General features: G+C 48.0%; 1 protein-coding gene across 1 annotated transcript in view; it reads left to right on the forward strand.

Annotated features, from left to right (window-relative positions):
• The window catches only part of URI1 (URI1 prefoldin like chaperone), an 85,943-nt gene that overhangs the window by 24,789 nt on the left and 46,105 nt on the right, over positions 1-15,049 (forward strand). Inside the window, exons 3-4 of the mRNA XM_040329491.1 lie at positions 5,335-5,413; positions 7,622-7,757. Of these exons, the coding sequence (XP_040185425.1) occupies positions 5,335-5,413; positions 7,622-7,757 (215 nt within the window). The remainder of the gene's footprint in view (positions 1-5,334; positions 5,414-7,621; positions 7,758-15,049) is intronic.

Raw genomic sequence — 15,049 nt, forward strand, 5'->3', positions numbered from 1 at the left:
AGTAATGTAGAGTTCAGTTGAATGTAACACAGAGTGCAAGGGTGAATAGTAAATAGCATGGAGTTAAGAGGTCAGTAGAATGTAATGTACAGTGCAGGGGTCAGTAGTAAGTAATGCACAGTGTAGAGGTCAGTAGTAAGTAATGCACAGTGTAGAGGTCAGTAGTAATGCACAGTGTAGAGGTCAGTAGTAAGTAATGCACAGTGTAGAGGTCAGTAGTAATGCACAGTGTAGAGGTCAGTAGTAATGCACAGTGTAGAGGTCAGTAGTAATGCACAATGCAGGGGTCAGTAGTAAGTAATGCACAGTGTAGAGGTCAGTAGTAATGCACAATGCAGGGGTCAGTAGTAAGTAATGCACAGTGTAGAGGTCAGTAGTAAGTAATGCATAGTTGAGAGGTCAGCAATATTTAAAGCACAGTGCAGGGGTCAGTAGTACGTAACGCAGAGTGCAGACATGAGTAGTAATCAGTGCAGAGTTCACAGGTCAGTAGTAAGTAACGCAGAATGCAGAGGTCAGTAGTTTGTAACACACATCTCCTTTCACAAGCAAACCCCCCCCTCCCCCCCTTCCAGTACAAATCTCCTCCCCTCCAGACTAAGCCATTATCATTGGAACTTTTCTGATGATGAGGTTCGCCACCTGCTGGTGACAGTTGGTAAATATGAATTATTAGTATAATATTTTCATGTGTAAAACAAATTCAATAAAAATTTATTATTTCAAAAGTCGAAAAACCCGCGTCCAGCAAATGGAACCAAAACGCGTGAAATCTACAAAAACCTAAAAAAGAAAAGTCCTGATTCTTCGGCGCGGACGACTTTTCATGGAGGACCTCGCGCGCCGCCGGCCACAGAAACCTTTTGCATTCATGAATCTTTAATCGGAACTCATTTTAATTATATTTTATTTAAACTTCACATCAGTGGAACTCACACATATGAATTGCCGCTCTTTGGTGTGGGGATCCGTCTCCTCACCTGGGGCCCCGTGTAATCTTTAATCTTAGAATCTTCTTCTTTTTTATAGGATGTCTGGACTGCAATCTCAGGGCTCAGTACATGCCAAGAATTTTTTTTTGTACTATGGGAAGCAGATTTTAAGCGTATCGAAAGCCAGAAATTTGTATTAAATTTTAAATTTTTTTAAAAATAATTTTGGAAAGAGGATTTATTGGGTAAAACCCCTGTTAGGTTTTTGTTATGTGTGCTATTAAAGGAGAAATCAATTCATTTCCTGCTGTGTAGATAACGGCAAATGAACTGTAACAGGTGTCCCCATTGGGAGATTTCCCTTCAAATCCTGTTCTGGTGACAACACAAACGTTTGCATTTTCACTCACTTTCCACTGTTACAGTACCTGTGTCATTCTTCCGCAGGACTAACACAGAGCGTGAACCCCCCCCCCCCCCCCCCCAGACAAAACACAGATGGAAATAACAATCTAAAACAAATCTAAGTTTATTAAAAAATGCAGTACTGTGCAAAAGTTTTAGGCGGGCATTAACCTACCTGCCGAGTTCCCCAGCGCCATGCCCTACTCACCCCCCCAGCACCATGCCCTCCTGCCCCCCCTCTCAAGTGCCATGCTCTCTTGACCCCCCTCTCCAGCGCCGTCCCCTCCTGACCCCCCCTCTCAAGCGCTGTCCCCTCCTGACCCCCCCTCTCCAGCGCCGTGCCCTCCTGACCCCCCCCCCCCCCAGGGCCGTGCCCTCCTGACCGGACTCCCCAGGGCTGTGCCCTCCTGACCGGACTCCCCAGGGCCGTGCCCTCCTGACCGGACTCCCCAGGGCCGTGCCCTCCTGACCGGACTCCCCAGGGCCGTGCCCTCCTGACCGGACTCCCCAGGGCCGTGCCCTCCTGACCGGACTCCCCAGGGCCGTGCCCTCCTGACCGGACTCCCCAGGGCCGTGCCCTCCTGACCGGACTCCCCAGGGCCGTGCCCTCCTGACCGGACTCCCCAGGGCCGTGCCCTCCTGACCGGACTCCCCAGGGCCGTGCCCTCCTGACCGGACTCCCCAGCGCCGTGCCCTCCTGACCGGACTCCCCAGCGCCGTGCCCTCCTGACCGGACTCCCCAGCGCCGTGCCCTCCTGACCCGGACTCCCCAGCGCCGTGCCCTCCTGACCCGGACTCCCCAGCGCCGTGCCCTCCTGACCCGGACTCCCCAGCGCCGTGCCCTCCTGACCGGACTCCCCAGCGCCGTGCCCTCCTGACCGGACTCCCCAGCGCCGTGCCCTCCTGACACTCTAGCCATCCTGGCCCCCCTGCACTGTGCCTTTATGATCGCACAGTATTGTGTCCCCCTGACTTCCCTATACTTTGGCCTCCTACTGACCTCTGTGTTCTGCCCTACATCCTACTGACCTCTGTGCGCTGCTTTACATCTTACACACAAAAGATCCACTCTGCTCGCAGTAGAGCCGACTTCCAATGGCATGATCTCCTCGCTGCAGGGCGCTCGCCCAGTCACAGCTGAAGCAATAATGAAAGGAAAGTCCGGATGGCTGCGCACCAAACTGGGATCCAAATGCCTGTGTGTTGTGTAAAGGGGGGTGTGTCCCTTCCCTCCAATCAGCTTCCAGAGCTCTCCGCACTGAGCTCTGCAGTGTGTAATTTCAACTCTCCGACCCCTTTTTTCTGACACCTCAGACAGGCTAAATATGTAGTGTGTACTTTGGCTGTCGAGACGATAGGGCTACAGATACACAAATCCTCCTATATAAGCTGTACCTGTTTATCACCTGAGGCCAGTCACTTCACTTGAGTATGTAGAAAGGTTTACAACCACTTTGACTCTAAATGAACGAGGGGTGATCTGAAGTGCGACGCCTTTTTTTACTGTTTTGGTTTTTATGCCGTTTTGCCGCCGCCGCGCACAACTTTGAGCCGAGCTATATTTGTTATTTATGAACGCGACGCGGCTCCATCTTTTATGTTTAATGGAAGCTTTGGAGATTATATTGTGTCTGCGTGCACTAAAAATTATTTCAGCGAGTTTTTTTAATTGGGGAAATATTTTTCATCCACATTTGCGCGGGTTTTGTTCGGCGCGCTCGCGTTAAATCAACAATACTATCCTAATTGTAGTTATTTATTTATATATATTTAGAAATTGTACAGATCGGGAGAGTCTTCGGGGAATAATTCCATACAGGGGAGTCCCTTCCCTGCAGTCGAATAGAAGAATGCGGTCAATTGTCACTTTTCTGTCCGCTCTAAACTGCGCCAATGTCATTTTAGAAGAAAGAAATTTCTGGGTTTTTTTAAGCACTTTCAGCTGCTTTTTTTTATTACTTCTTTATTTTTAATTCTTGTCTATGTTCCAGTTTGAAACCACTTCCTTTTGGAAAATTACCCTCCCCTTCCTGACCAGGCCATTTTTTGCGATACGGCATTGCGTTATTTTTAGCCGACAGTTGGGTGCGCGGTCGTGCGACTCTGTAAACAAATACAATTTTAGTTCTTCTTTTTTTTAATTTTTTTACAAATATAGATTTCTTTTGGTGGTATTTGATCACCTCTGCGGTTTTTTTTTTTTTTACGCTATAAACAAAAACAGACCGCCAATAAAAAAAAGTATAATAATAAAATTGGCTTAAATTGGTGAATAGATTAGACTTTTTTTTATTTCTTTTTTATTTTAATTGTATGTTTTATAGCAGAAAGTAAAAAAAATAAAACTAATTTATTTATATATATATATATTATTTTTTTTTTTTTTACTTTCTGCTATAAAACATACAATTAAAATAAGAAAGAAATAAAAAAAAGTCTAATCTATTCACCAATTTAAGCCAATATTATTATTTAGATCAGGGGTTGACAAATTTGCTTGGAATCTAGGAGCCAGCTAAAAAAGTTAGGAGCCAGAAAACGCGCCCCATCCCGACGAGCTCACGCGCAGAAGGGAACACATACGTGAGCAGCGCCCGCATATGTAAACGGTGTTCAAACCACATGTGAGGTATCGCCGCGATTGGTAGAGCGAGAGCAATAATTCTAGCCCTAGACCTCCTCTGTAACTCAAAACATGCAACCTGTAGAATGTTTTTTTAAACGTCGCCCATGAAGATTTTAAAGGTTAAAAGTTGGCCGCCATTCCACGAGCAGACGCAATTTTGAAGCGTGACATGTTGGGTATGAATTTACTCGGCGTAACATCATCTTTCATAATATTAAAAAAAAATGGGGATAACTTTACTGTTGTCTTATTTTTTAATTAAAAAAAGTGTAATTTTTTCCCCAAAAAGTGCGCTTGTAAGACTGCTGCGCAAATACGGCGTGACAAAGTATTGCAACAATCGCCATTTTATTCTCTAGGGTGTTAGGATAAAAAATATATATAATGTTTGGGGGTTCTAATTAGAGGGAAGAAGATGGCAGTGAAAATAGTGAAAAATGACATTAGAATTGCTGTTTAACTTGTAATACCAACAGCCACCACCAGATGGCGCCAGCATACTCTACGCGGAAATCAACGGAAGCGCCACCTAGCGGCCAGCGTAAATATGCACCTAAGATCCGATGGCGTACTAAGACGTACGTCAGTCGGATCTAGCCCCCCATTCAGGCGTATCTTGTTTTGTGGATACAAAACAAAGATACGCCGGAGAATCCTAGAAGTTACGCAGCGTATCAATAGATAAGCCGACGTAACTTCTTTGCACGGCTGTGGAGTCGGTAGATAAATGTTTCGACTCCTAAATGTTTCGGCAATCTAAATTTAGTAGGACTCCAGGTACCCAAAATTTCCTCCGACTCCACAGCCCTGCTTCTTTGTGGATCTGGCCCTTTATGGTTACACAACCAATCACATCGCTATCATCTTTTTATATGGACTGTAAACTGAAGGACCTAGGAATAAATGGTTGTGGAACGAATCATTCGTGTTTACATTATTTCTTATGGGGAAATTCGCTTTGATATACAAGTGCTTTAGATTACAAGCATGTTTCTGGAACGAATTATGTTCGCAATCCAAGGATTTACTGTATTTTATTTGAGTAAATGAAGACTACAACCCATGTCAGATTTCTGAACTGTCTGTGTCCCCTGTGGCAAATCTTTTCTCACTTCCTGTCTGGAAAAGCCAGGACAGGAAGTGAGCAAAAATCTCTCTAAAGGCGCCCCATGTAGCACTAAAAACCTAACTGGTTCTAATCCTTCCCCACTTTATCCTAAACCAGAAAATGTTTTTGGCTCATATAATCCTGGCTCAGGCCCTTTGACAACAACGTTCTATCATCATTATTTGCCTCCATGTATTTCTTGCAGGAATGTCTCCTTTCTGATTATTTCTGTATTTGGTAATTGAAGTGTCTGTTTCCTCCAGGAAGAAGGTAGAAAGCGATTATGATGCTCTTCAGGAGAGGCTTGGGTCTCTGCCCGAGAAGCTGTCCTATGATATCATGGTGAGTATTCTTCTTCTATAGGTGACTTGTTAAAGCGGGAGTTCACCCCAAATTTTTTTTTTTAACATTAGTTTAACCACTTGAGACCCGCGCTATTGACAAAAGACGTCAACAGCGCGGTTCTCAGGTGCCAAGTGGATGTCTTTGGACGTCATTTGAAATGCATTACCCGCGCGCACCACTGGGGGGCGCGCGGCGGGTAACCACTGTGCCGCCGCATCGCTGGGGACCCGATGCGTGTACCTGGCGGCCACGATGTCCGCCGGGTACACGCGATCGTCGGGAACACAGCCGGTAACAGCAGGGACGTGGAGCTCTGTGTGTAATGATGGGGTGTAAACACAGAGCTCCACGTGCTGTTAGAGGAGAGGAGACCGATCTGTGCCCCTTGTACATAGGGACACAGCATCGGTCACCTCCCCCAGTCACCCCCCTCCCCCCACACAGAACACACCCAGGGAATACATTTAACCCCTTCCTCACCCCCTAGTGTTAACCCCTTCCCTGCCAGTCACATTTATACAGTAATTAGTGCATTTTTATAGCACTATTCGCTGTATACATGTGAATGGTCCCAAATTTGTGTCAAAAGTGTCCGATACGTCCGCCGCAATATCGCAGTCCCAATAAAAATCGCAGATCGCCGCCATTACTAGTAAAAAAAAAATAATGAAAAAAAATCATAATTCTGTTCCCCATTTTGTAGGCGCTATAACTTTTGCGCAAACCAGTCGCTTATTGCGTTTTTTTTTTTTTTTTTTTTTACAAAAATACGTCGAAAAATACGTATCGGCCTTAACTGAGAAAAAAAAGTTTTTTTTTTTTTTTAAAAATGGGAGATTTATTATAGCAACAAGTAAAAAAAATTAAATATATTTTTTTAATTGTCGCTCTTTTTTTGTTTATAGCGCAAAAAATAAAAACCGCAGAGGTGATCAAATACCACCAAAATAAAGCTCTATTTGTGGGGAAAAAAGGACGTCAATTTTGTTTGGGAGCCACGTCGCACGACCGTGCAAATGTCAGTTAAAGCGACGCAGTGCCGGAAGCTGAAATTTCGCCTGGGAACGAAGGGGGTTTTATGTGCCCAGGAAGCAAGTGGTTAATTGCTCGTTTTGTGAAGGGGAATCGGGTATTTTTTTTAAAATCGAAGCAGTACTTACCGTTTTAGAGAGCGATTTTCTCCGCCGCTTCCGGGTATGGGTCTTCGGGACTGGACGTTCCTATTTGATTGACAGGCTTCCGACGGTCGCATACATCGCGTCACGAGTAGCCGAAAGAAGCCGAACGTCGGTGCGGCTCTGTACGGCGCCCGCGCACCGACGTTCGGCTACTTTCGGAAAATCGTGACGCGCTGTATGCGACCGTCGGAAGCCTGTCAATCAAATAGGAACGCCCAGTCCCAAAGACCATACCCATTACGCAATTCTATCTTTATCTGGCCCATAGTGTCCACAAACTATGGTGTGTGTGTGTATGTATATATACCCCCCTCTGGTGTCACATTTGGCACCTTTCAGGGATTAGGAGGGAACAAATACCTGTGTAATCCAGGTATTTGCTCCCACTTTCAGCTTCCAGGCATAGACAGCCATACTACCCATGGCGATCTACGCTATGTCTGGACCCCCCCGCTGTATCATAGGAGACACACAGGTCCGGGAAGACAGAAGGGATCAGTAGGTTTTCGCGCAGCGCGAACCAGGCTGTGAAACCTCAAGGCTTTACTTCCTGATTCCCTTACCAAAGATGGCGGCGCCTCCACCCGAGAGCCGAGGGACCGATCGGCTTCGGGTGCCAACAGCCCGGGCGCCCAGGACAGGTAGGTGTCCTTATTTTAAAATTCAGCCGCTACAGTGTTTGTAGCTACTAATATATAAAGAATTTGGCGGAACTCCACTTTAAAGTCATGATAAACAAAGCATATCCCTCTATAGTGTGTACTTGTTTTAATCCAGAGCTCTAAGTGTCATTTCTGTCTGCTGCCTCCTTCCTCTGCTATCAGCGCGAATCACTTTTGACACCAAGAGAAAAAAGGTGGTGGGTGTGATTGACAGCCTCGGCTATGTTCCTGTGTGCTGCGTCACTCCACTGGGTATATGGAAAGGCTTACAACCCCTTGTCTCTTGGTTCCCCTCGTTTTTCAGTCTTCACAAGGCACTCCTCTTGTCCGGCTTCAATGTTTACAGTTGTCTTTTCTCCCCTTAGGTACCCTTCGGCCCGCTAGCCTTTATGCCAGGGCGGCTCGCCCAGACCAACGAAGTCACGGTTTTGCTCGGGGACAACTGGTTTGCCAAATGTTCAGCCAAACAAGCCATGGGTTTAGTTGACCACAGAAAAAAACGTGAGTACGCACATCGGTGTTTTTTTTTTTTGTGGCTTGATTGTCAGTGAGCACCTTAAAGGGGTTGTAAAGGTAATTTTTTTTTTTCCTAAATGGCTTCCTTTACCTTAGTGCAGTCCTCCTTCACTTACCTCATCCTTCCATTTTGCTTTTAAATGTCCTTATTTCTTCTGAGAAATCCTCACTTTCTGTTCTTCTGTCTGTAACTCCACACAGTAATGCAAGGCTTTCTCCCTGGTGTGGAGTGTCGTGCTCGCCCCCTCCTTTAAACTACAGGAGAGTCAGGACCCTCTCTACGTTGCAGATAGAGAAAGGAGCTGTGTGTTAGTGGGCGTCCTGACTCTCCCGTAGTCCAAGGGAGGGGGCGAGCGCGACACTCCACACCAGGGAGAAAGCCTCGCATTACTGTGTGGCGTTAGAGCATCCTGACTCTCCTGTAGCCCAAGGGAGGGAGGGGGTGAGCATGACACTCCACACCAGGGAGAAAGCCTCGCATTACTGTGTGGAGTTACAGACAGAAGAACAGGAAGTGAGGAATTCTCAGAAGAAATAAGGACATTTAAAAGCAAAATGGAAGGATGAGGTAAGTGAAGGAAGACTGCACTAAGGGAAAGGAAGATATTTAGGAAAAAAAAAATAATTACCTTTACAACCCCTTTAAGTTTTAAATCAAAAATGTAATATATTACATTATTACAATATTATTTTACAATATATTGCAGCTTACCAATCATTAGATGTGATGGCTGCATTCGTTTTTTTTAAGGCTTTTCCCCACTCCCAACCTGGTGATCTGGCCAGTAAGATGCCACCTGTATTAAACAGCCCCCCCCCCCCCCCCACTCTGGATGAAGGAGAACAGGAGGCAAAGCAGACATCAGCTTTGTCAGTCTGGGGGGGAGGAGAGCGTTGGACGTACTAGCAGATTTAAATACACTTACAAATTGAAGCCAAACTCCATCTTACACTTTATAAGCAGATACAGCAAACTGTTTTTTTTTTTTTGGAGTAAAAGGTTTTACATAAAGGCTGATTATTGGTAATTGGTTTGTCTCCTCCCTGTAAGTGCTACATTTGTAGGAGAGCTTGTTCTTTTAAAAAAAAAAACTTACTGGGCAGATCACCAGATAAAAAAATAAAGAAAAGAAAGCCTAAAAGAGAAAACCAACGCAACCATCACATCTATGAATTGGTAAGCTGCAATATAATAATTTTTTTGCTTTTGGGTTTAATATCGCTTTAACGTACTCAAAGAATAGAGGACATGCACATCAGTCCTCGCCATGAGAGCTTACAATCTAAGGGTCCCATCTCATACTAGGGAAAGATTAGACAGGAGCCAATTAATCCACCAGCATGTCTTTGGAGTGTGGGAGGAGTCGGGACTACCTGGAGGAAACCCAGACAAGCACAGGGAGGACATGCAAACTCCATGCAGAGAAGTGTCCTGGGCCTGGGACTCAAGCTGGGAACCCCGGGGCTGCAAAACAGAAGTACTAAAAAATAAACCAATCAACAGGTATTTTTCTATACACAATTTTTTTTTCTTTAGAGACAAATCACGGGGAATGTGGCAGTATTGCGAAGATTCACTGAGTATAAAAAATTTATGTTATGTTGTGTTTTTTTTTTTATCTTGCCTGACAATGTTGTATTGGGTTTTGTGGGACGTGCGTGATGTCACGCTTAGGTGTGCCTGGCTAAATATTTTCACCATTCTGTCATGATGTCAAGTAATTGCAAGAAGAACAAAATAAACGTAAAGCTCAATTTTCTTTTTCTTTTTCTTTTTCTTTTCTTCTTATTTTAAAGTTGGAAAGGGTTGGAACTTTAAACTCTTTAGCATTTTTTTTCCAGAACTAAAAGAAAAATTACTTTTGCTGCATTTGGGCTTTCAGTGGCAGGGTGTGGAGGGATGGGGAGTTGATGGAGGGAGCTGGTGGAGGGAGATGTTGGAGGGACACAGTGATATGGTGTAGGGAGTTGGTGGAGGGAGCTTGGGAGATGGTGGAGAGACATAGTGGACGTGGGGGATGGTGGAGGGAGACGTGGGGGATGGTGGAGGGAGACGTGGGGGATGGTGGAGGGAGACGTGGGGGATGGTGGAGGGAGACGTGGGGGATGGTGGTGGGAGACGTGGGGGATGGTGGTGGGAGACGTGGGGGATGGTGGTGGGAGACGTGGGGGATGGTGGAGGGAGACGTGGGGGATGGTGGTGGGAGACGTGGGGGATGGTGGTGGGAGACGTGGGGGATGGTGGTGGGAGACGTGGGGGATGGTGGTGGGAGACGTGGGGGATGGTGGTGGGAGACGTGGGGGATGGTGGAGGGAGACGTGGGGGATGGTGGAGGGAGACGTGGGGGATGGTGGAGGGAGACGTGGGGGATGGTGGTGGGAGACGTGGGGGATGGTGGTGGGAGACGTGGGGGATGGTGGAGGGAGACGTGGGGGATGGTGGAAGGAGACGTGGGGGATGGTGGAAGGAGACGTGGGGGATGGTGGAGGGAGACGTGGGGGATGGTGGAGGGAGACGTGGGGATGGTGGAGGGACACAGTGGATGGGGAGTTGGTGGAGGGAGACGTGGGGATGGTGGGGGGAGACGTGGGGATGGTGGAGGGAGACGTGGGGATGGTGGAGGGAGACGTGGGGATGGTGGAGGGAGACGTGGGGATGGTGGAGGGAGACGTGGGGATGGTGGAGGGAGACGTGGGGATGGTGGAGGGAGACGTGGGGATGGTGGAGGGACACAGTGGATGGGGAGCTGGTGGAGGGAGACAGGGAACTGGTAGAGGGAGCTGGTGGAGGGAGACAGGGAACTGGTAGAGGGAGTTGGTGGAGGGAAACAGGGAACTGGTAGAGGGAGCTGGTGGGGGGAGACGTGGGGATGGTGGGGGGAGACGTGGGGATGGTGGGGGGAGACGTGGGGATGGTGGGGGGAGACGTGGGGATGGTGGAGGGAGACGTGGGGATGGTGGAGGGAGACGTGGGGATGGTGGAGGGAGACGTGGGGATGGTGGAGGGAGACGTGGGGATGGTGGAGGGACACAGTGGATGGGGAGTTGGTGGAGGGAGACGTGGAGATGGTGGAGGGAGACGTGGGGATGGTGGGGGGAGACGTGGGGATGGTGGAGGGAGACGTGGGGATGGTGGAGGGAGACGTGGGGATGGTGGAGGGAGACGTGGGGATGGTGGAGGGAGACGTGGGGATGGTGGAGGGAGACGTGGGGATGGTGGAGGGAGACGTGGGGATGGTGGAGGGAGACGTGGGGATGGTGGGGGGAGACGTGGGGATGGTGGAGGGAGACGTGGGGATGGTGGGGGGAGATGGTGGAGGGAGACATGGTGGGGGGAGATGGTGGAGGGAGACGTGGAGGGAGACGTGGGGATGGTGGAGGGAGACGTTGAGCTGGTGGAGGGAGCTGGGAAGATGGAGGGACACAGCGGACAGGGAGATGGTGTAGGGAGATGGTGGAGAAAACTGTAGAGATGGTGGAGGGAGAAGGGTAGTTGGTGGAGGAATCTGGGAGGTGGTTTAGGGAGACGGCAGAGAAAAACGTTGGCTACAAATGCAGATCTCTATCTTACAGCCAAAATATAAACCAAATTGTAGTGTATACGGTTGGATGGCAGTTGATAGTCACTAGGGCTTGTTTCTCTTAAAATCCAAAAGGTACAGAGTCATAACAGGAGTTCCAGACAAAATGTTCAGAGACCAGTGAACATGCACAATGTGTGACAATTTAATTCCCGGAATTCCTGCAGCGTTGCACTATGGTGGCGAGTCATTCTCACTGAAAGGGTGTTCTGACCTGTTGTGACCTGCACTCTTCTAGATCAGACCAGTGGGACTCTTTACGGAGTAGTAGAAGAAATGGCACACGCGTGCGTTCCGCTGTTGGGCAGAAAATTGGTGACTGTGATGAGTGTGAGTGAAACTTTAGCTCTGTTACAGTACAGACTAATAATGAACTTTACATTAAGATATTGAGTGATTTTGAAAGGCGAAGGTGATTTATGAAGGGTCGGGATGGTGTCCATGATGACGTGGTACAACGGTCCACCAACGTTGTCACGTGGAAAAGTTTTCAGGAATATGTTTGGAGGAAAAAAACAGAGGCTTGGGTTCTCCAGCACAACGCATACATGGCTGTAACTTGTGGTGACAGAGGAGGAGGAATGGGACTTTCTGCTCTTCCCCTTTCCCTCTTGATTAGAGAGAATGTTAATCGGGATTCTTAAATGCTTACAGTGAGATTCGGGATCCAACTCCGGCACTGACTCACCCCACACCAGGGAATACACCGTTTATCTCCTCGCCGAACCCAGTCTGTAAACGCCTCGGCTGACATGGCTGTAGAAGGAAGACTTCATTTACTTCTTTAACCATGTCATGGCTGCCCACTTTGTATGTTGTGTTTTTTTCTTTGGGGGGGGGGGTTTGGATAAATTTGGCCTATTTTAAATGCAGAAAGCTTTCACGCCTGTTCGAAAAAAAAAAATTCTGAAATCGGAATGCTATTGCTAATTGTAAAGGCTAGAAGAATGGACAGCCGCACTTCCAAAAAACCCTTAGGTTGTCTTTATTTAAAAAAGATGGCAAATGCACTACAAAGTACAGCAAAAGAGTGGAGATGGCAGCCTACGCGTTTCACACTGCGGTCAGTGCTTAATCATGGCCAGTACAAGAGACCCCCCTCCTCTCAGGGCAAGAGACCCCCCCCCCCCCCCTCCTCTCAGGGCAAGAGGCCCCCCCCCCCCCCCCAGGGCAAGAGACCCCCCCCCCCCCTCCTCTCAGGGCAAGAGACCCCCCCCCCTCCTCTCAGGGCAAGAGACCCCCCTCTGGCAGTACAGACACTCCCAGCGTGTGTCCCACGAGTGCGGGCTCCTCCTCTGTGGGTGTAAACAGAGGAGGGCCGTGGTGGCATCTGAGGTGAGTATTACATAATGAGCTAGTATGCTATGTAGGTTTTTTTTTAGGAAGCCGCGGCCTTTCCTAATGTTATTCCTGCGGCTCCGGAGCTAGGCCGAAGCCGCGGCCTTTCCTAGCGTTATGGCCGCGGCTCTGGAGGTAGGCCGAAGCCATAACGTTAGGAAAGGCCGCAGCTTCGGCCTAGCCCTGGAGCCGCGGCCATAACATTAGGAAAGGCCGCGGCTTCGGCCTAGCTCGAACCGCGGCAATCCGCGGATCACAGTGTGTTCCGATCCGAAGGGGGTGACCCGTTCGGATCACGGATCAACTGTGATCCGTTGCACCCCTAGCTGCAATCATGGAGGGAATAAACGTGGAGAGGCACTCTTCCCATTCCTCCTCACCTAAGCGATCGCGGCTTTGTTTACAACCGCGGCCCGGACTTGACGTCATAACGCCGTGCCCGGGCCTCCGACGGTCATAGAGATGACTGGTCACCGGAAATCTCTCTGGTTGTCATCCAGTGGCGGCCGATTCTTTCTTCGAGTCCCCAATGGCACAGGAGAGCCCGGAGAAGCTGCAGGCATCATTCAGATATTCCCACTGAAAGTCAAAGACGTCATATGACGTCCTTGGGCTGGAAGTGGTTAAAAAGAAGAAAACTTGTTGGTCCAGAGACAGGGTCTCTTTTATGTTCATTTGTTTCACATTTGCAGGTAGCCCAACCCAAAAACTAGAAGTAAACAGTTGGAGAATGTTAGACGGTCTTAAACATGGCCGTCACTGTCCAGGGGGCGTATAAACGTATTATGGAGGCGCAGTAAGGAGGCGCGGAGCCTGTCTGTAATATAAGTACATGGTCTCTGTACTGATACTTGATTACATTTCTTATTAGTTTCACAGGGGAGATAAGGAGAAGCTCTGCTGACCTGACATTAACCTCTCGCTGACGGAGATTTTCTAACCTGACTTCAGTGGAAAACTTCCAAAGTTTCCATAATTTCCAATCAGAAAATCTTATTTCTTTGGTATTAATTGATTTTTTTATTTTGCAATTTTTAATTCTGCATAAACAGTCATCCTGAAAAGTTGCATCTGTTAAATCCGAATGGCTGGCAAAAGGCTAAATTCCCAACTTATCCACTTTCCGACCGTGCCAAAAGACGGCTACAGCGCAGTCATCCAGTTCTCAGAGGGCATCTATTGACATCCTCCAAGAAGAATGGTCAAACATTCCCATAGACACACTCCTAAACCTTGTGGACGGCCTTCCCAGAAGAGGTGAAGCTGTTATAGCTGCAAAGGGCGGGGCCAACTCAATACTGAACCCTACGGACTAAGACTGGGATGTCATTAAAGTTCATGTGCGTGTAAAGGCAGGCGTCCCAATACTTTTGACAATATAGTGTATGAACATAGTACCATAAGTAGCCACACATAGTCAATGTTCCTAGAGGCACACCTTATATGGTGAAGTAAGATGCAAATATAGGCTTGGTCCTATACATGGTGAGACGATCAACATCGTTTATAGTTTTATATATGGCATGGGTTCTATCTGTAGTCGGGCATCACCGAGAAATTCAGCTCAATCAGTCACTCCTTCTTTATGGAGGATTTCCATATACAGATACCTGTATATAGATGTGTTTACTGTCCTGGTTAAAGCAATGGCACATGGAATAGTCCTCCTTCGGAACACTGTGCCCTGTAGGGGGGGGAGATTACGCATGCCATTAGGAGTCCAAAACACAGAGCTCTTATGGACCCAACTGCTTTGGTAGTTGGGAGGGGCCACACATGATGACCTCTACGTGTTTCGGCTTGAAAGTCTGGAGTTGATCAGGAAGGGGCAGTGGGAGGGTTCTGTATAGGACCACACATGATGACCTGTAAGTGTTTCGGCTTGAACGTCTGGATTTGGTCAGGAAGGGGAAGTGGGAGGGTCCTGTATAGGACCACACATGATGACCTCTACGTGTTTCGGCCTGAACGTCTGGACTTGGTCAGGAAGGGGCAGTGGAAGGGTTCTGTATAGGACCACACATGAAAACCTCTACATTTTTCGGCCTGAACGTCAGGACTTTGTCAGGAAGGGGAAGTGGGAGGGTTCTGTATAGGACCACACATGATGACCTCTACGTGTTTCGGCTTGAACATCTGGACTTGGTCAGGAATGGGGCAGTGGAAGGGTTCTGTATAGGACCACACGTGATGACCTGTACGTTTTTCGGCTTGAACATCTGGGCTTGGTCAGGAAGGGGCAGTGGAAGGGTTCTGTATAGGACCACACGTGATGACCTGTATGTGTTTCGGTCTGAACTTGGTCAGGAAGGGGCAGTGGGAGGGTTCTGTATATGACCACACTTGGTGACTTCTATG

This window comes from Rana temporaria, chromosome 11, assembly GCF_905171775.1.
Source record: "Rana temporaria chromosome 11, aRanTem1.1, whole genome shotgun sequence".
Taxonomy (NCBI): domain Eukaryota; kingdom Metazoa; phylum Chordata; class Amphibia; order Anura; family Ranidae; genus Rana; species Rana temporaria.